The sequence below is a fragment of the Urocitellus parryii genome, chromosome 6 (genome assembly GCF_045843805.1).
Source record: "Urocitellus parryii isolate mUroPar1 chromosome 6, mUroPar1.hap1, whole genome shotgun sequence".
Taxonomy (NCBI): Eukaryota; Metazoa; Chordata; class Mammalia; order Rodentia; family Sciuridae; genus Urocitellus; species Urocitellus parryii.
Genome location: NC_135536.1, coordinates 175858776 through 175876632, shown reverse-complemented (window position 1 = coordinate 175876632; position 17857 = coordinate 175858776). Strand labels below are relative to the sequence as shown.

The 17857-nt window shown below is 58.4% G+C and overlaps 3 protein-coding genes across 4 annotated transcripts; 1 reads left to right on the top strand and 2 right to left on the bottom strand.

Moving 5' to 3' along the window:
* Window positions 1-609: 609 nt before the first annotated feature.
* Window positions 610-16372, top strand: Necab3 (N-terminal EF-hand calcium binding protein 3). Of its 2 annotated transcripts, none has more exons than XM_026383256.2 (13): window positions 610-785; window positions 2510-2534; window positions 4220-4328; window positions 4989-5014; window positions 5206-5303; window positions 13069-13205; window positions 13451-13569; window positions 13665-13798; window positions 13896-13949; window positions 14607-14719; window positions 14864-14941; window positions 15459-15550; window positions 15646-16372. In XM_026383256.2, exons 1-13 carry the CDS (start codon window positions 666-668, stop codon window positions 15672-15674), a joined length of 1134 nt encoding a protein of 377 aa, XP_026239041.2. In that variant the 5' UTR covers window positions 610-665; the 3' UTR covers window positions 15675-16372. The 2 variants fall into 2 exon arrangements, with proteins under 2 accessions (XP_026239041.2, XP_026239042.2); XM_026383257.2 differs by having other exon boundaries at window positions 611-785; window positions 13719-13798.
* Actl10 (actin like 10) lies at window positions 5946-7370 on the bottom strand. The gene has a single exon (XM_026383328.2). The coding sequence runs from the start codon at window positions 7270-7272 to the stop codon at window positions 6535-6537; it is 738 nt and encodes a 245-aa protein (XP_026239113.2). The 5' UTR covers window positions 7273-7370; the 3' UTR covers window positions 5946-6534.
* C6H20orf144 (chromosome 6 C20orf144 homolog) lies at window positions 10098-11401 on the bottom strand. The gene is made up of 3 exons (XM_077799398.1): window positions 11276-11401; window positions 10819-10915; window positions 10098-10540 (listed from the first exon to the last, which is right to left on the bottom strand). Exons 1-3 carry the CDS (start codon window positions 11399-11401, stop codon window positions 10098-10100), a joined length of 666 nt encoding a protein of 221 aa, XP_077655524.1.
* Window positions 16373-17857: the final 1485 nt, after the last annotated feature.

The window sequence follows — 17857 nt, the reverse complement described above, 5'->3', positions numbered from 1 at the left end:
GTTGAAGGGAGAGCCCAAATAGCTTGGGGGGAAAGAAGGCTGAGGACTCTGAAAGTGCAGACTGTGGGGTCTGGACACTTGACACCTGGGAAAGGGGAGAGTGACAGCAGCATGGACCTGTGTAATAGACCGTCGGGTGGGTGGTCTCTGAGCTGGCCCAATTTAACCCCTTTACATTCAAATGCATCACCACGACAATCCTATGGGGGGCGTCCACTTTTACCCCCATTAGACAGACAGACCTAGGGAGAAATCGACCCTTGGGTTTCGCTTCTTCAGTTGGCTGCTGACCCTCTGGGCCTTGAGTCCGGTGTTCGCGCAGCCCTCCCGTTCTGCTCCTGCGGTGCACTCCCGCGCTGGCTGGATCTGCTCGGCCCGTCCCGAGTGGAAATTACCCCTTGGGTGGTTCCTCACTCCTCGGTGGCGCACCCGCGGGGAGGGTCCAGGCTGGAGTCGTTCAGTGCGCAGACGGGGAGACCGAGGCCCGGCTTGACCGGCGGAGGCCAGTCCGGGGCGCGCGGCGGGGGCGGGGCGGGGGCGGGGCCGCGCTCGCGCCGGCGCCAATGGGCGGGCGCCCCCAGCCCCCGGCCCGCCGCGGCGTCCGGCCCGAGGGAGCCTCAGCGGAGCGCTGCTGGCGGAGCGCAGCCAGCCGAGCGGGCGGCGCCATGGCGTGCGCAGGGCTGCTCACCGTGTGCCTGCTCCGGCCGCCCGCGGCCCCACGGCCCCCTGCATCCCCAGCTGCCGCCGCCGCCGCCGGGCCCGCCGGACACGCGCTCTTCCAGGACGTGAGTGGGGCGCGGGCGGGGCGTCTCCCGGGCTCGCTGTCACCGTCTCCCGGCCCCGTCTCTGTGCTTCCGCATCTCGGTCTCAGTGCGTGTCTCCCTGACCCTGTCCCTCTCGCGATCTCTGACCCAGCTGCCCCTCTGTCCCTCGTCTTCCTTATTCCGATCTCGCTGCCTCCGCGTCCCCAGTCCTGTCTCTTCATATCACTCCTTGTCTCTGCTCCAGTGTCGCTGTCCCTGCTGTCCCAAACCCCCAAACAATCTCTGTCTGGTGGGGGTGGGGACTGTCAACACAATTAAGATAGCAGTCACTGTCCCTGCTCTGTGGTGGCGCCTGGCCGGGCGGATGGGCCGGAGCGCCTGGACACATTAGGAGCCCTCTGCTGACCCTAGTAGTACCTCCAGAGCCCCTCTGACCCAAGGGCAAGAGGAGTCCCGCAGCTGGTGAAGGCTGCCCACAGCTATCCTCTGTGGTCTGGGTACCACTCCATGGGGCAGCAGGTGGCCCTGCAGCCCCCTTCTGTGAGTGTGGAGCAGCATTTCTGGGTCTCAGTCACTCCCTTTTACTCCTGTGCTCTGTCCCCATTCCAGAGGTCCCTACCAGTGGGAAAGACTGTAATCCTGCCCCCTCCCCACAACCCCCAGTGACTCAGCACCTTGACCACAAACAGTTCTGACTGAAAGCTGATCCTCCTGCTTCTCAGGAACACCAAGGCCTGAGGGGATATGTCCATATTGAAGCAGGGGTATTACTGGGTGTGGCCCCAGGTGTCTTAATTCTCAATTTAACTCCCTGCCCATATCTCCATCCACCCACCCAGGCCCCATTGGGCTGCTGTGTGATCCCAACCCTGTAGCATACCTTCTCTGATTCAGGCTAGGCATTAGCTGATTCTTTAGACCCACTGACCCTGAGGGGATCATCCAAAGGGAGTGAGGACTTGAAGCTATGAGGGCTCTCTGTCCAGGCTTTGGTCTGCATCTCTTTTTTAGGCCTGCTGGGCTGCCCTTTGCTGAGCTTTGGGGGACCTGGAAGTTTCTGATCCCTGAGAGGCTGTTTTACTGCCTCTGGTGCCTTTCATCTCCGCCTCTCTGTAAATAAAATCTGATCTTTGCCTCCCCACCCTCACCTCCCTTGGGCACTAGCAAACCTACCCACAGCCCTCACATAAAGTTGTCTCTGTGGGAAGCCCCTGCCCTGAAGGGTTAACCCTAGGCAGCTCCTTGGGACACTAGTGGGAAAACTGAGGTATGGCAAAGAAGGGAATGCACAGGCATGCAGGGGACCGGCTCAGAGGGCGAAGACTGGGATGGACTGTGGGTGGCCAGAGTTGGGGTTCAGGTCTGGTTTGGATCCTTGGACCGCATCTTGACCCATCTCTGCACCTTCTTCAAGCGGGGACGGTGCCAGGGGCTGATGCATCAGACAGAACTCAGGCTGGCGTCCAGGTGTGGGATGTGGGGTGCAGGAGCTGGCCTGGGGCACCCCATGGAGCCAGGCTCTGCAGGAGCAGGGAGCAAGCAGTGGGACCTGCTGTGTGCCTTTCCTGTGCCTCCCTTGTTGGAAGAGCACCTGCAGGCTGAGCTGAGCAGGGGGCTGGGGCAGGCTGAGCAGGAGGTAAGGCCAGGCAGCGGGGAGGCAGAGCAGCTGGGGCCCTGTTGGGTCGGGTGGCGCCTCTTGCTTCTTACCCCCACCCAGCTCCCACTCCTGTCCCTTTGTCCTCTAGGTTTTCCGAAGAGCAGACAAGAATGGTGAGTGTCGCTTTCTCTGGGACTCGGTGGTGAGTGGGAGTCCATCAGGGAGACTCAGGGGAGAGTTGGGGAACTGGGGGAGAATTTGAGTGGAGACAAATCTTGGGGACCCTGAAACAGGGAAATCAAATCAATGCATCCTTCCCGGAGGAAGTGCTATTCCGAGTCAAATTTGGAAGGGAGAGCAGAGGGAGAGTGGTTTGGGTAGAGGCTGGAAGTGGGGGCTTGTTTTCACGCAGTGCCCTGGCACAGTGATGGGTACTTCCGGTATGTGACCTGTGTTGCCTTGCAGTGTCAGCTGGATTGAGATTCCTCACCCATTTCACAGACAAAGGAGTAGAACCCTAGAGAGGGGAAGCAAGCTGCCTGAGGTCACACAGCCTTTAATTGGTGGTGATATGTGGTTCTAAATTCCCTGTGTGAGGGGCTTGGAAGGGTGGGATAATGGTACTTCACCCAGATTTTTAGAGGTCTCATTTTCCACGTGTGACTTACCATCTAGATCCATCGAGGGCTCAGAGGACACAATTAAACCCAGCCTTTGGGCAAGGATACAGTGGGGTCCAGTAATCTGAGTCAGCTCCTTCTGCCCCTGGTCCAGCCTAGCACGCTGTAGGTTTGCTGCCTCTAGATGGCTGGGAACAGCCCCCTGTAGTGACCAGCCAGTGGAGGGTCTGAGCTGAAGGGGCCATTTTGCCTGGAGCTCCCCTCCCTCTGGGTCTTTACCTCCCCCCACCCCCACCCCCATGTTCCAGCCTCCTTGAGATGGGGTAGTGTCCCCACTCCTTGCTCCTTCTCCTTGGGTATTTTTTAATTGTGGGAACCATTTGTCCCAACCCACTGACTGAGACACATGCCCTGCCTAGGTGTGGTGGCACATGCCTGTAATTCCAGCAGAGAGGATGAGGCAGGAGGATCGTGAGTTCAAAGCCAGCCTCAGCAACAGTGAGGCCCTAAGCAACTCAGTGAGACCCTGTCTCTAAACAAAATATAAAAATGGCTGGGGATGTGGCTCAGTGGTATAGCGCCCCTGATTCAATCCCCATATACCCCCAACCCTTCTCTCCCCCCCAAAAAAGACATGTCCCCCCTTTGATTGGGGCATTCCTTCTGGAGAGCCTCAGGCCTTACCACCCCTCCTCCTGCTCCGCAGCTCCCCCTCCCCATTTATTAGTGACTCTCTACATCATTCAGGCTGACTCTCTGGCATCTTTGAACATCCCACTCAATTGCACAGCTCGGCTTACCCTGTCCCCCAGGGACAGCATTTCCTCCAGAGCCAGCCTGAAGCTTCTTACAGAGTCCACCTATTTAGGAAGATTTCCTAGGCCTCCCACTGGCTTCTCAGTGAAGGTTCTGGGTCCAGAGCACAGAAGTCCTTGTACCCAGGGTGAAGCTGGCCAGCCTCGGGGCCAGACACTCTGCCCTAATTCCTCCCCAGCGAGATCAGGCTGTGCTGCAGTTGTGTCCGGGCTGACTTTTCATTTCCTCATTTGGCTAACATTTGGATCCTCCCCTGTTCTGGGGACTCCAGTCCTTTTCTCCCAGCAGTCAGGGGCTAAGCTCAGAGCCCATGGCACCTGGCTAGGTGGTTGTGAGATACTGGGAGGCCTGGAGGGGCTTGGACCTGGAGGCAGGGCATGATCCGGGCTCAGGGACACTGACGCTGTCCCTGCCCCTCCTAGATGATGGCAAGCTCTCATTTGAAGAGTTCCAGAACTATTTTGCCGATGGGGTTCTCAGCCCCGGGGAGCTACGGGAACTGTTCAGCAGCATTGACGGCTGTCCCACTGAGTGAGTGCAAGGGGGTGACTGAGCGTGGGTGGGTGCCAGGCCAGGTTGTCCCAGCCCCACTTTGTCCCCTACTGCCTCTGTTCTTTTTGGAGGACTGGGGTGGGTAGTGAGAAGAAAGGTGCCAGGGTTTGGTGCCAGCTTTACCCCCGCTTCCAGCCTTGCCCACCACGATGCTTTCGGCTGGAACCCCAAAATAGACCTGAGTCACCACCTGTGGCTCAACCCCTTCATTCCCGCTTCCTGCAGGAACCAGAGGCTGCCTGGGGACAGCTGGGCTCCGCCTGCCTCCACCCGCCTCCACCCAGGGGTGCAGGTGCACACACACACCCCTTCCCACATCTTCCCACGTGTGCTCCCACATCTACACATCTTGGCAGGGCGAGTGAGCTCCTCCCAGCTTCCTCGCTCTGGTGCACACACATCACACATGTATACGCCTTCCCTTCCGTCTCCTCAGGATAAACCCCAGACTCTAGGCTGGCATGCGGGGCTCCCAAGACTGGGCTGGACCCTTTTGTCTGCAGCACTCCCCCCCACTCACTGACCAGATACCCCCAATTCCTTGTCAGGCTGAGTTGGGGGTCAGGGGTGGGTTGGGGACATTCCAGTTTGCCAGACCAGGCCTCAGGGTCTGAAGGGTGTCTTTTTTTTTCTCTGCAGCAATTTAGAAACAGATAAACTATGTGGTGAGTAGGTGCATGTTTCCCAGGTCCCTGGGCAGGTGGATATGGTGAGGGGCTGTTGCTGGGTTTCTGATGGGACAGAAGGGGCTGGGTTCAGGATATGAGAACTGCTTGGTAGCTGGGGAACTCTAGGTGGCCAAATTCCCAACTGGGGAGCAGGGCTCAGAACCCGTGAGCACCTCTTCTCCTTGCAGACTACTTCTCCAAACGCCTGGGTGTCTACCGGCCTGTGCTGGCTGCACTGGAGTCACTGAACCGTGCAGTACTCACTGCCATGGACGCCACCAAGCTGGTGAGTAGAGTGGCTGATGGTGGGTCCCCACATGGGTATATGCTATGCTTTGGACACTCTGTTGTCATGGCTCAAGCCTGCAGAGCTTCTCCCACTTAGTGGCTATGCCTCTTTGCCTCTCTGGACCTCAGTTTCCTCATCTGTCTTTACTTTTGTTGTGATAATGAGAATGTAGGCAGGGATTTTTGCAGTAAGTTTTGTTTTCTTTGTTCCCAGCACCCAGAACAAGGCCTTGCACACAGTGGGTGCTTTAGACCTGGAGCAGCGTTGCTGTTTTTGGTTTTGGCCAGACATAAATGCTGGGAACTATCAAGCCGGAACCCAGTGGGCATGGGCTGGTTCATGGGGGGACTAGCTCATCATGCCCAAAGCCTGTGCTGGTGCATGGAGCCATGGGGTCTTGCCCTAAGGACATATGTGAATAGGCAGGTATGTGTGTGGCCATGTGTTTGTGTGTATGTGTGGACACCTTTGGGCACAAGTGTAAACGGTGCTGACAGCTAGGGCTCCAAGTCCTTGGAGAGTGACTTCAAAAAAATAAGCCACCCCTCCCTTTATGTATTCTTCCCTCTCCCCCTGCAGTGCTGGGAGTCAAACTCAGGGCCTCAGGCATATAGGCAGGCAGCCACCTCTCCAGTCCTGTGCTCCTTTTAAGAAATGTCTCCACTTCCTTTTGCCCCACAGCTCCTCCAGTTGGGGCTGGGTGGGGAGGAGCAGTGAGCAGCTCTGGGAGGCCTGATCCTGCCTTTTAAAATTATTTTTTATTTTTCCTCTATTGGGGATTGAATCCAGGGCTCTGCACACATTAGGCAAGTGCTGTATCTGTCAGCTACATCCTCAGTCCTCTGACCCCACTTTATACCAAAAGGGAAACTGAGATTCCAGAGTTTAAAAGATCACACAACTAGGGACAGGGCTTCTACTGATTGCTTTCATGTGACATAGCCTTGGGCCTGGCCTTGCAAATGGACAGCTGGACTGACATTCTCTGAACTGGCAGTGGGTTGGGGGGATTCAAACTGCAAGTCAACGTGAGGGCCCAGTGGGTCCCATCCGCCCCCTCCTGACCCAGAAAGGGAGCGGAGTTGACCCACCTCCACATGATGAGCCTGCCAGCTCCAAACACTTGACATTCTTTATCTAGTCTCAAGGCTGATAGGACAGTGACTCAACCTAGAGCCAATGTCCCTGCAGTCCCCAGGTTGCACCACCACCTCCTGGCAAACATGGCTCAGTTGAAGACTTCGTGCACCAGCCTGGAGCCACATTCCTGGTACATGGCGCGAGTCATCCAATTACACTGGAAGGAGCCCAAGGAGGCCACCATGGAGCCTCCTGTCCACACAGCTGAGCCACGCCCAGGGTTGGCCACCAGGTGGGGCCGTAGGGCGGGATAGCCGTGCCGCCGGCACTGACCCTCCAGCTCCAGGTCCAGGCGCTGAATGAAGCCAGGGAAAAGCGTGGAACCGCCGGCGAGCACCACAGTGTTGGCTAGCCCTGTTCGCAGTGTTGGGGGCATTTTCTGCAGTGCCTGGAAGGCCAGTGCAGCCAGTCCTGGCTCAGACTGGCCAAGCAGACACGGCTGGAAGATGGGTTCGGGGCAACAGAAACGCTCGCTGGTGATGCGCAGATAGCACCCCTTGCCCAAGCAGAAACTGGCAGGATGGTGGCGGGCAGGGTTACGGAGATCACCCTCGAAATCCAGCGACACATAGCAGCAGCGCTTCTTAAGCTGTGTGATGGTCTTGCGGGGCAAGGCCTGCACCCCGATGTTGGGACACGCTGTCACCAGCAGGTCTCGCAAGTAGCGCGACAAGGTGCTGCCTGCTACATCCTGCCGGAAAGTGGCCTTGTGCCACGAGTGACCTCCGTAGATGGGCGTGGCGTGGCACACGCCGGCGCCCGCCTCTACGGCCAGCCCGCTGAGCGCGCCGGAGGAGCAGAGCGCCAGCAGCGCGGTGCTGGCCATGTGGCACGCGGGCACTGCCAGGGCTTCGAACAGCAGCTCAGCCGCTTTCTCGCGGTCCTCAGGTGGCGCCGATGGCGAGTTGCTCACCAGCACCGGCCACTGCTCCGGCAGCACTCGCAGGCCGCCCACCAGCAGGCGCTGCCAGAGCCCCTCCAGCGCCTCCCAGTCCACCACCACGCCGTGCTTGATGGGGTGCGCCCGCGCCACGCCGCCCGCCAGCTCGCAGCCCAGCGTGCCTGGCTGCACGGACCGGTCCCAGCTGGGCACCAGACTGGAGCTCTTCAGTACTATGCGCGGCTCCTCCTCGCCCGCGAAGCCCGCCTTTGTGAAGCCCGAGCCCAGGTCCACCACCACGGCGACGTGGCCCAGGGAGTGCCGCCGGCGGACCCGGCGGCTGCGGGACGCAGACGCCACCTTCCGGCGAAGGTTCAGCCCTTAGAGACTCGGCCCGGCCCCAGAGCCTGGTCCGCCTGAGCCTCCAAGTCCTAGTTTTTTCTGCGCTGGATAATTGTCCCTCTCAGTCCGTGACTTCGTCCGCCGGCCGTGTGCCCCCCACCCCTTCGAGCAGAGTGGCCGCCTTCTTTTCTGCTCGTGGCTCCGCCCTAGGCCGGAGGCCCCGCCCTCAGCTCCAGGGTCTACCTCTGCTCCCGCCGGGGCCCAGCGGCGGCTCGGTTTGGCTGTCCTAGGTTGCAAGCTCCAGGCTCCTCCAGGCCCAGTACTTCCTCGGGACTCGTCGTGGTCGCACGGACCCGCCTCCTCGGGTCTTGCTGGGGTGGATGACGGGAGGGCCAGGCCAAATCCTTTGGATACTGAGAAAATGCTGGGAAAGCAGAGCTCAGGCAATGAAAGGCCCTTGTGGCAAGGCCATCAGGACATATATCCCCCCGTGGGGATGCTGGAGTCCTGGCTAACCCTTAAGCTCCAGGCAGTCTCCTGGCACCTCTCGCCTGGCTTGGCTAAAGAAGTTTCTCGTTGTGGAGGTGGGAGAGGACCGTCAGAGAAGAGAACTTGTATTGGGGCTCTTTGTGACCTCAGCACTGACTGAGCGTCTCTGGCCCCTCCCCCCCAAGAAAAAGCTGGACCTATCTTCCTCTTCTGTCCAAGCCAAGGGCAGCGGTTTGGGCATTCATGTTCTGGCCTCAGCTGCCCAGCACAGTCTGGTTCCTTCCCAAAATAGCTGGATTATCTGCTCTATTCTTGCCAGATGTACAGCCCTTTCACTTGCTAAAGAGAAAGGGTTTTTTTTGTTGTTGTTTTGGTTTTTTTTTGGGGGGGGGTACACGGAATTGAACCCAGGGGCACTCAACTCCTGAGCCACATCCCCACCCCAATTTTGTATTTTTATTTAGAGGCAGGGTCTCACTGAGTTGCTTAGCGCCTTGATAAATTGCTGAGGCTGGCTTTGAACTTTCGGTCCTCCTGTCTCAGCCTCTTGAGCCACTGGGTGCGCACCACCAGGCAGGCCAACTAAAATAAGGGTTTTATACTGAATCTTGTTTATCTTATGGATACCAAGGATAAGGGTGAAATCAGTTTTCAGGAAGAGTCTGACCTCAGGGTTGAGGGGAGCCAGGATGTGCAGTCTTTGTGAGGTTTTTATTCCTCTGAAGACTGGCTTTAGCCAGTCCACGTTCATGTAGAAATCATTGTCCCTTACAGCTCCCAAATTTCAGTCCCAGAGAAGGGGCTGATAAAAGTCAGCTTGGGCTAGTCTTACACACAGGAGTGCAGTTATCCTGACTGTAACCATCTGGATGGCAGAAGAGTCAGTTCTCACAGTGTAGGGGCTGCTGTATGGGTCATGCAACCTCCTGTGATGTAGGCCTTCTGGAGGGGATGTCCCTTGTGTTGACAGTAACAAAAGTGTATCTGTAGCAGAAGCTAGACCTGTGGCGCTAGTGAGCTGGGCTACCCCCAAAGGGGGCTTTCTGAGATTGGTCACCAGTGTGGGGTAGGAAGGCAGGCTGCAGATATGGCATGCTGGGGTGGCTTTAGGGCCTGGAGCTGGGTTTGAGAACCAAGAGAGTGTGGTGAGGAGAGGCAGCCCAGATTGTGCTGGGCCTCTTGTGATATATGAAGTGAGCCTCACATGGAGACCACAAGTGCTGATTTGGCTAGAGCAGGGATGAGGGGGCACCACTGAGAGGCCCTCAGAAGGGAAGATAGAGGCTGGGGAGAAGGCCTGCATAGTCCCAGAGCGCAGTGGAGAACCAGCAAGACTTAGAAGGGGAGTGAACTGCCCTAGACACTGTTTGGAAGAAGTCTTTGGTGAAATGTGAGGAGGGACAGTACAGAGTAGGGCAAGGGATGAATTTAAGTTCCTTGGGAGTCATGGAGCACAATGGGGGTAGGAGTGATGGGTCAGAGGCCCAGAGACTCCAGCTCCTCCTCCTGGCTGCTCCCATAGGCAGAATCTGCATCTCAGGCCTCACCATCTGCTGTTCTCCCTGGGGTGCTGCCTATCTGCCGGGACCTCTCCCTCTGCCTGAGGAAGATTCCTGAATGCTAGGGACTCTTGGAGATGTCAGCCTTTGCTGGAAACAGGTCCTTCCAGCGTAGCCAAGACCAGATTTGCCAGAGTCCACCTACTTTGAGCTTGCAAGACCTGGCAGGGTCTGATTAGGGTCTGGAGTGTCGCCGGAAAGGGTTTTGACCCTTGTGTCACAAGCAAGTGCCCCAGCTCCAGGCCATCGGAGGTAACTGCATCGGCTAAATTCTCCTTCACCCCTGCCCCTGTAGCTCGGGACAGAACCAGCAGACTCCAGAGTTGTTCTGCGCTCTTTATTGGGCTGGATCCCGGGGCCGGGGCTGGGCGGGGCCCCCGCTCAGGGCCTCGGGCGAGGGGAGCGGCGCCGCTTGCGGGGCTGCTCCTCTCCAGGGTCGCCCTCGCCGTCCGTCTCGCTCTCGGTCAGCAGGCGCGCGTACAGCCGCTGCCAACCCTGCGCGGCCTTGGCCCCGCCTCCGGGTCCGCCCCCCGATCCGGCCCCGCTCCCCGCGCGGCGCCCCTCCTCCTGCAGCCGCGCGTCCAGCAGCAGCAGCAGAACCAGGATTTTCTTCATCTCTCTCGCGCGCGCGCCTTCGCGCGTCTCAGCGCAGTCGCCCGCCCCTCGCAGCATGGGCGCCGCCGCCGGGGCGCCGGATGCGTTCTCACCCGACCGGCCGGGCCGTGCGCCAGGGCTCGCCGCCGCCGCCGCCGCCGCCGCCGCCGTCGCAGCCTCGGACAGCTGCTGCCGCTTGTCCAGCGGGAAAAGCAGCACGATCTTGGTCTGGGGGTGGGTGGGCGGGAGGGAAGGTCGCGCCTGCGGAGGAGCGCACCACCCTCCAGAGCCCGTCTCCTCCCAGGAACTGTTATATTTCTGGGACCTTTGTCATCTTGCCACGCGTGGGAGTGCGGGGATCCCATCGGGACCTGGGAAGGCGCACCCGTGTGTCCCCACTAGAGGTCAGGGACCCTCCCCACCCCACTGGCTTGCCGGGACCCCGCCATCCCCTCTGGAAGCCCTCACTCGCCCCAGACCGACCTACTGCTGGGTTCCCTGCCTCCCCTCCAGCCTTGATGCCTGGGGCTCTCACCCACCTCAGCCTGGTCAAGGGCCTCTCCCCAGGTGAAGAGGGGGAAAGTGGTATGTTTTGAGCCTGCGGCCTGGAGAGAGGGCGCAAGGGAATTCCCTGTGTCACAGCCACAGTGGTATCAACGAGGGCTACTTCCCCATGCCTGACCTCCAGGCCCATTTTTGTCCAGAGTCGGGGGAACCCCACTTCTGTCCATCCTCCTGGGCTCACAGATCTTGTAGACCCTTCTAGGTTTTGGAACCCTTGCCGTCCCTTCTGGGTTTCAGGACCCCCACACCCACCCATGTGGACTTCTGGAACCTCTGTCCTCTGGAGGGATGCTGTAACCCCTCTAGGACTTCTGCCCACAGGCCCACACTTAGAGCATCCCCTCCTGTCCAGGACTTCCTATTCCCACCCACTACTTGTTCCTCCACCTCCCCAAACTCACACTTGGCTTCTTCCGCTGGAGGTGGCTGGAGAACTGTTTCCGCTGGCCCTTGTCCATGTCCGGTGGCCTCTCCTTGTGGGCCTGCTTGGGTGCTTTGGTCCTCTTGTGGGAACTGTTGTTTCCCATGGTAGGGCTGGTTACCACTGGGGGCCACAGCCCATGCTGCCTCTGCCCTGCCCTCTGACCTGGGGCCCTGCAGGGGGGTGGGGTATAGGAGGGAAGCTACATTGTGACCTCATGGGTCCACCTCACCAGCTGGGCTCCAACCTCCTGCCCTCAGAACTTCCAGGTGAATCTGGGCTCCATTCACACTGTCTGTGACCTCTGACCTTGATTTCCCAGCAGTAAAACTGGGCAAATGATCATCTATGAAGCAGTGCTTTTAAGGAGCTTGGTGGTGAGTGGAAAGGCATTTCTGTGGCTTGGCTTTGAAATCTGGCCCTGTCACTAACTAGCTGTGTGACCTTGACTGAAGAAATCAACCTCTCTAGACCTCAATCTTCTCATCTGCAAAATAGGGTCCGTTATGGTTCCTGTAAATTGTTATGAAGGTTAAGTGGAATTATTCCTAGGATAGTGCCTGACACGGAGTGGGTGCTTGAGCCAGCTAAGTTTTTGATTGCAAAAAAAAATGATCATGGAAACTGATCAAATATCTTCAGCACTGAAAGGGAGTTCACTGGAAGGATTTCATGCAGACAGAAACACTAGCCTAAGAAAAATATGACTCCATCCCTCTTTCTCCAGGACTCCTGTCATGGGTGTGTGTGTGTGTGTGTGTGTGTGTGTGTGTGTGTGTGTGAGAGAGAGAGAGAGAGAGAGAGAGAGAGAGAGAGAGAGAGAGAGAGAGAAATAGATATGGGGCTGAGGAATTCTCAGGACATCTGTGACTGCTGGGTCACAAGCGGGCAGATTCCTCATTAGCAGTGTATTTGACAGAAATGTCGACAGTTCTCCTGGTATTGGAGCTCTTGTGCTGGGCACTGGGCCTAGTCCTAGGTAGGAATTAACCGAGGGGGCTCCCAGTGGCTCAGTGGGATGAGACTTCCCATTCTTGTTTTATAGCTGAGGAAACTAGGGCACAGGAAGGTGAAGGTGGTTGAGAAGTCTCTTTTGAGAATCCCAAAGTGGGTGGCACAGGGCCTGGCACATGGTCAGACTGGGAGGAGGTGCTGGCCTGTGTGTGTGCCCGCTCACGCGCAGGTGTGTGTGTGTGTGTGTGTTGTGTACAAGTCAACAGGTTATCTTGTATTGGTAACTCCAGAGAGCATGTGGTGACCTTTGGTGGCAAGGTTGAATGAATGAATACATGTGTGGACACATGTCGATTGCAAGTTTGGGGCCAGCTGGGTCAATATGGGGCCACATCACACCATCATCTTGTACCATGTGCCAAATTAGCCCTTGGATGCCTGTGACCACCACTACCAGCCCCACCCCGTCACCATGTGGGATTATGATGGGGCCTCACTAGCCATGCTGCCCAAGGTGGTGGGCCCCAGAGGAAGAGGATTTGAGATCCAAAAGGGCCCAGCACCCCAGCTGCCAGCTGCTCCCTGTGGGCTGGCCTCACAAGTCCCAGCAGGAGAGGCCAGGGCTGGACAAGGAAGGGTCCAGGCCCTCCCTGCCCTGAGTCTCGGTGCCCCACTGTTTGGGCCAGGTCTGATGCTCCCCCTCTTTACACTCCTCTGTTACCTGGATGGGCATAAGGCAGCCAACCAGGGAGGCGGCTCACCACTCGGAAATACCTGCTCAGGGCTCAGAGATGCTGTCCACTTCCTCTCTGCCCCCAGGAGTATGAGCAGGCCTCCAAGGTCGACCAGTTTGTGACGCGTTTCCTGCTGCGGGAGACGGTGGGCCAGCTGCAAGCTCTGCAGAGCTCACTGGAGGGAGCGTCGGAAACCCTGGAGGTCCAGGCCTGTGGCCTGCGGTATGTGAGGGCCCTGCCAGCCTGGGGGCCAGAGCAGGAATGCCCATTGTCCCTGCATTCCAGACCCCTGGTGTCACCACATTCTATAGCTCCACATCATGGAGCCCCAAGTCTTGGGCAGGGAGGGGTGAGGAGGGGTAGCTGCTCTGAGGAGACCTTTGCCCACTCACGCCTGGTTCTCTCCGGGAACCCCAGTCCTTGGCCCCAGAGTCTGGGGGCCGCAGGCTGACCCTCCACTTCCCCAGGTCAAGTGAACAGAATGTGGAAGTGCAGAGCAGGCCCCGTGGCAGCCGGCGGGCAGGACGCAGGGCCCTGAGGAACGTCAGCCGGTCACCGTCCTGGTCTCCTGGCTCCTCTGACATAGGTGTGCCTGGGGTAGGGGGGGAGGCCTGGCTGCATGGGGTCCAGGGCAGGCGTGGCACCTCTGTGTCCATAGTGCCTGCTCCTCCATTGCTCCAGTGGCCTCCCAGCCTCTGGGACCCACAGCTGACCCTGGCCTGGCCTCCACCCCAGGACGGAGCTCAGAGGCGGAGATGCAGTGGCGGCTCCAGGTGAACCGCCTCCAGGAGCTCATAGACCAGTTGGAGTGTAAAGTGAGTGGCCTTGTGGTCAGCACCCTTGGGAAACATCCCTGGCATTCGCCCAGGCACACTTGCCAGGGGCTCAGCCCCCATTCTGTGTCCCTTACAGGCCCCCCGGCTGGAGCCCCTGCATGAAGAGGACCTTGCTAATGGTCCTGACTCGGTGAGCCTGGGCAGAGGTAGCTGCTGGATGCTAGGGAGTAGGGGTGCTCATGAAGTGAGGGCTTTATGGAGCCCACCCTCTGCTGTCATATGTGCCCCATTCCCCAGGTCTGGCCAGCAGGTGCTGGGTTCTGGTCCTTGCTATATAATCCTGCAGAAATCACTGCCTCTCGAACTGGACACAGTGGCACATGCCTGTAATTCTAAAGACTCAGGAGGCTGAGACAGGAGGATCACAAGTTTGAGGCCAGCCTCAGCAATTTAGCAAAAAGGGGGAGGGGCTGAGGATATACTTCAATGGGAGAGTGCCCCTGGGTTAAATCCTACAGAAAAGAAAAGAAACCACTGCTCTCTCAGTGTTAGCTTTCATTCACTTACACTTCTGAAAGTCACGTCTGGGGCAGTGGATAGAAACTGAGGGGGACAGTGGATAGAAACTGAGGGGGGGCAGAAGAAAGTGGTGGCATTCTGCAGAACAGGGGGACAATGGCTGGGTTAAGGCTATGATCTTGGAGGATAGAGTCAGAGACGCTGAGGGGCTTGTTGGCGGCAGGGACATAATCCCAGTGTGAGCCTGTGGGATGGGCCCAGGCCAGGAAGGGCAGAGTCCTCCCCCTGGGCCTGCCCTACTCAGCTGACCAGATGCCTCTCTCATCAGCACATCCTCGTCGCCCAGAGGCAGGTGCAGGTGGCAGAGGAAGCCCTGCAGGACTTCCACCGGGCCCTGTGCTGCTACGTGGACTTCACCAGAGCCCAGAGCCACTGTCTGCAGTGAGTCTCTGCCTGCTGGTGGGACAGCTGAGGTGGGGCGGGGGTGCATGAGAGGGATATTGGGCTGGGCGTCCTGGGCGGGGTCCTGTGAGGCCTGGCGCGGTGGCCCTGGCCTGGCCTGGCCTGGTCTCTCTGGCCCCACAGTGTATCCGCTCAGAAGCTGCTGGGCAGCGCCTCCTTCAGCCTGTACGAGTTCTGGCGGGATGAAGCCTCCTGGAGAAGGTACGTGCTCTTCTGCTGGCTGACTCTGAGGTGGCCTGAGCCTCCAGGTCCGCCTTCAAGCCCTGCCCTCCCAATCACTGGAGTGTGACCTCAGCTGAGCTACCCAAGCCAGCTGAGCCCATCGCCTCCATTTTAAAATGGGGGCAATGGCAGTCCAGCCTCCAGGGGCAAAATCCGATGTGTAAGGACCTGAATGCAGAGCTGAGGAGGGAGAGCGGGAGGCCCCCTCCCAGAGCCTCTCTCTCACACACACACCCCAGAATGCAGTGCCAGGTACACAGGAGGCGCTCAGTGAGCAACACTGTTGCTGAGTGCCACGTGCACCCTATATGGGGCCTCATACGTTCAGTGAAGCTGACACTCTGACCTCCTCCACGGAGGAGAGTGAGGCCCAGCCATTATGGGAAAGGTCAGGATCTAAATCAGGCAGCAAAATGCGGTGGGGAACCCAAGAGCAGGTGACCCTGATCCTGGAGCAGATGGATTCAGCCTTGGTCCCCTCCACGGCTGTCCCCAGGCACCAGCAGTCACCCTGCAGCAAGGCCTTCCAGCGCATCCTCATCGACCACCTGCGGGCTCCAGACACCCTCACCACCGTGTTCTTCCCAGGTGGGCTGCAGCCCACAGGGTCTCCACAGCCCTGGAACCCCCCCGGGGGGCAAGGGGCCCCTGATGGCTCCTGACCCCTGACCTCTGACCCACAGCCTCCTGGTGGGTTATGAATAACAACTGAGCCTGACCTGCTTAAGCTGAGGACCCTGAGGCCCTGCCTGTCTCCTTCTAGAGCCTTCTGCATTGGTCAACTCAACACTAGACCAAGGATGCTGCCTTCTCCTGGAAGCCCCAGGGCCTGGCCCGCTGGGGGAGGCTCAGCCCAGGGATCGGGGACTGGGCTGCTTGCTATTTACTTATTTATTAGTGTGAATTCTGGTCCCCTCTGCCCCTGCGTTGCTGTGACCAGCCAGGTCCCTTCCCTCTCTGGCTGCCTAGTGGCGTCCTGTCCTGCTTCCTTCCTGCTGTCTTGGGGCCAGGCTTCTGCTCTTCCCCAACCAGCAGCAGAACCAGGGCTGAGCTCAGGGACCCCCAACCCCCCAAACCTCAACCCTTGAGGTTGGGCCAGATCAGTATGGGGTAGGGACTTGGGTGTCCCCATCACCCTCCTGGGCCAGCACCAGACTTCCATCCAGCACCTGAGGCTACACCACAGACCTCCGGAGGAACCTGGGCTGGTCCGAATATCATTTGAATATAATTTGCATATCATTTGCATGCTCACAACCCATCCATTCTCAGGGCACTATGGGAAGCCCCCAAGGTGACCTTGCCAAGTAGCAATAATTTGGGCTTAGAGTCACCTGCTGTCCCCAGAGACTTTTGAACCCCAGCCCACGACCCCAGCACAGAGGCAATAAAGGCAGTGGTCACCTCTCACGTTGCCTCCTCTCTCCTACGTGGTGATGGGACCCTGCGCCTCCCTGACCAGAAACTCAGGGCAGGATACCTGTCTTCAAAATCGGTCCATTCCAGACTGGGAGTGCAGCTCAGTGTAAAGTGCTTGCCTGGCATGCCTGAGGCCCTGGATTGGATTCCCAGCCCCAGGGGAAAAAAAAAATTAGTCCATTCCTGTAGCAGGGATTGGTGGTACACACCTATAATCCCAGCTACTCAGGAGGCTAAGACAGGAGGACTACAAGTTTGAGGCTACCCTGAGCAAAACTCAGGGAGACCCTGTCTCAAAATAAATTTTAAAAAGAACTGGGGATGTGGCTAAGAGGTGGAGTCCCTCTGGGTTCAGTCCCCAGTGCTAAAAAAGCAAATACCCTCAGCTGATTCCTGTCTGGAGTGTCGCACCTTCAGAGTGGATGCTTCACCAGAGCTGGTACAGGTTTTCTTGGTCCAGGCCCCTGTGTCCTCTGGGCCCTGGCTTTGGGGCCCTGCCTGGGAAAAGGAGTGACATGGTCCAAAATCCGATGAGAGTTGTAGCTTTACCCCACAGAGACCTTCCCAGGTCTCAGACTTGGCCGGATTCCTGCGGAAGACCTGGCCTGACAAGACTCCTCTGCCAGGCTTGCCACCACCACTGTCACCTGACAGCAGATCCAGGAGGATAACGGCCAAGTCACAGAAGGACCAGTCACAGAGGGACCCCCTTGGTGGAAGGGACTGGGTAGCAGGGATTGGTGGCACACACTCCCTATAAAGGGGGAGGCGTGTGGCACCCCTAGAGCATAGGATGGCATCTGACCTGGTCTGGGGTCTTGGGGTCAAGAGTTTTCTAGGCAGAACAAGAGGCTCGCCTGGGCTTTGAGGGGGAGGGGCGGGGGCCCCCTGAGCTGAGGGAAGCCCAGCAGCGGGCTGAGGCCAGGGACAGGGGAGTGAGCCGGGTGCAGCCGGGGAGGCAGGGCCCCAAAGGTGCTTCATCCTGAGGAGGCCATAGGAGGTGTTGAGCCAGGGTTGGTAGCTGGGAGACTGGCATTTTACCAGTTCCTGAAAGTTGATGGTGTCAGGTCAGATGGTACTGACTCCGGGGACTGCACCCCACCCCAGCAGCCTTCCCTATAGTTCCTCCCTAATGGCTCCTGAGGGTCAGTCTCTCTACCAGCCTGGCTGCTTAGGCCCAAGACCCGGTGTAGGGTTCCTGGTGTCTCCTTGGCCAGTGCCAGGCTACCCGACCCTGCCCGGCTCCCAGTGGCTCCTAGAACATGTCGCCAGCATCTGTGCCACACACGGCACCGGGTTGGCTCGGGAGGTTTGCTCCTCTCCAATGTCTCCTTGTTAGAGAAGCCAGTCCAGGGGGAAATCATCCTGCCCTTGGTCCTGTGTTGTAATTTCACAAACAGTAGTGAAAACAAACCCTTTAAACTAGAAAATCTGTCATTCCCAACTGTGAACAACCTGTAGCAGTGCCTTCTTGGA

Bases quoted from the DNA above. Each gene is read 5' to 3' on its own strand.
- Necab3 (XM_026383256.2), top strand. From the start codon at position 666: ATGGCGTGCGCAGGGCTGCTCACCGTGTGCCTGCTCCGGCCGCCCGCG. The intron at 786-2,509 runs GTGAGTGGGGCG...TTTGTCCTCTAG, and splicing joins GACACGCGCTCTTCCAGGAC to GTTTTCCGAAGAGCAGACAA. The intron at 14,720-14,863 runs GTGAGTCTCTGC...CTGGCCCCACAG, and splicing joins GCCCAGAGCCACTGTCTGCA to TGTATCCGCTCAGAAGCTGC.
- Actl10 (XM_026383328.2), bottom strand. From the start codon at position 7,272: ATGGCCAGCACCGCGCTGCTGGCGCTCTGCTCCTCCGGCGCGCTCAGC.
- C6H20orf144 (XM_077799398.1), bottom strand. From the start codon at position 11,401: ATGGGAAACAACAGTTCCCACAAGAGGACCAAAGCACCCAAGCAGGCC. The intron at 10,916-11,275 runs GTGAGTTTGGGG...CCCTCTCTCCAG, and splicing joins TCCAGCGGAAGAAGCCAAGT to GCCGCAGGCTCAAAACATAC. The intron at 10,541-10,818 runs GGGGAGGCAGGG...CCACCCACCCCC, and splicing joins CCCCAGGCATCAAGGCTGGA to AGACCAAGATCGTGCTGCTT.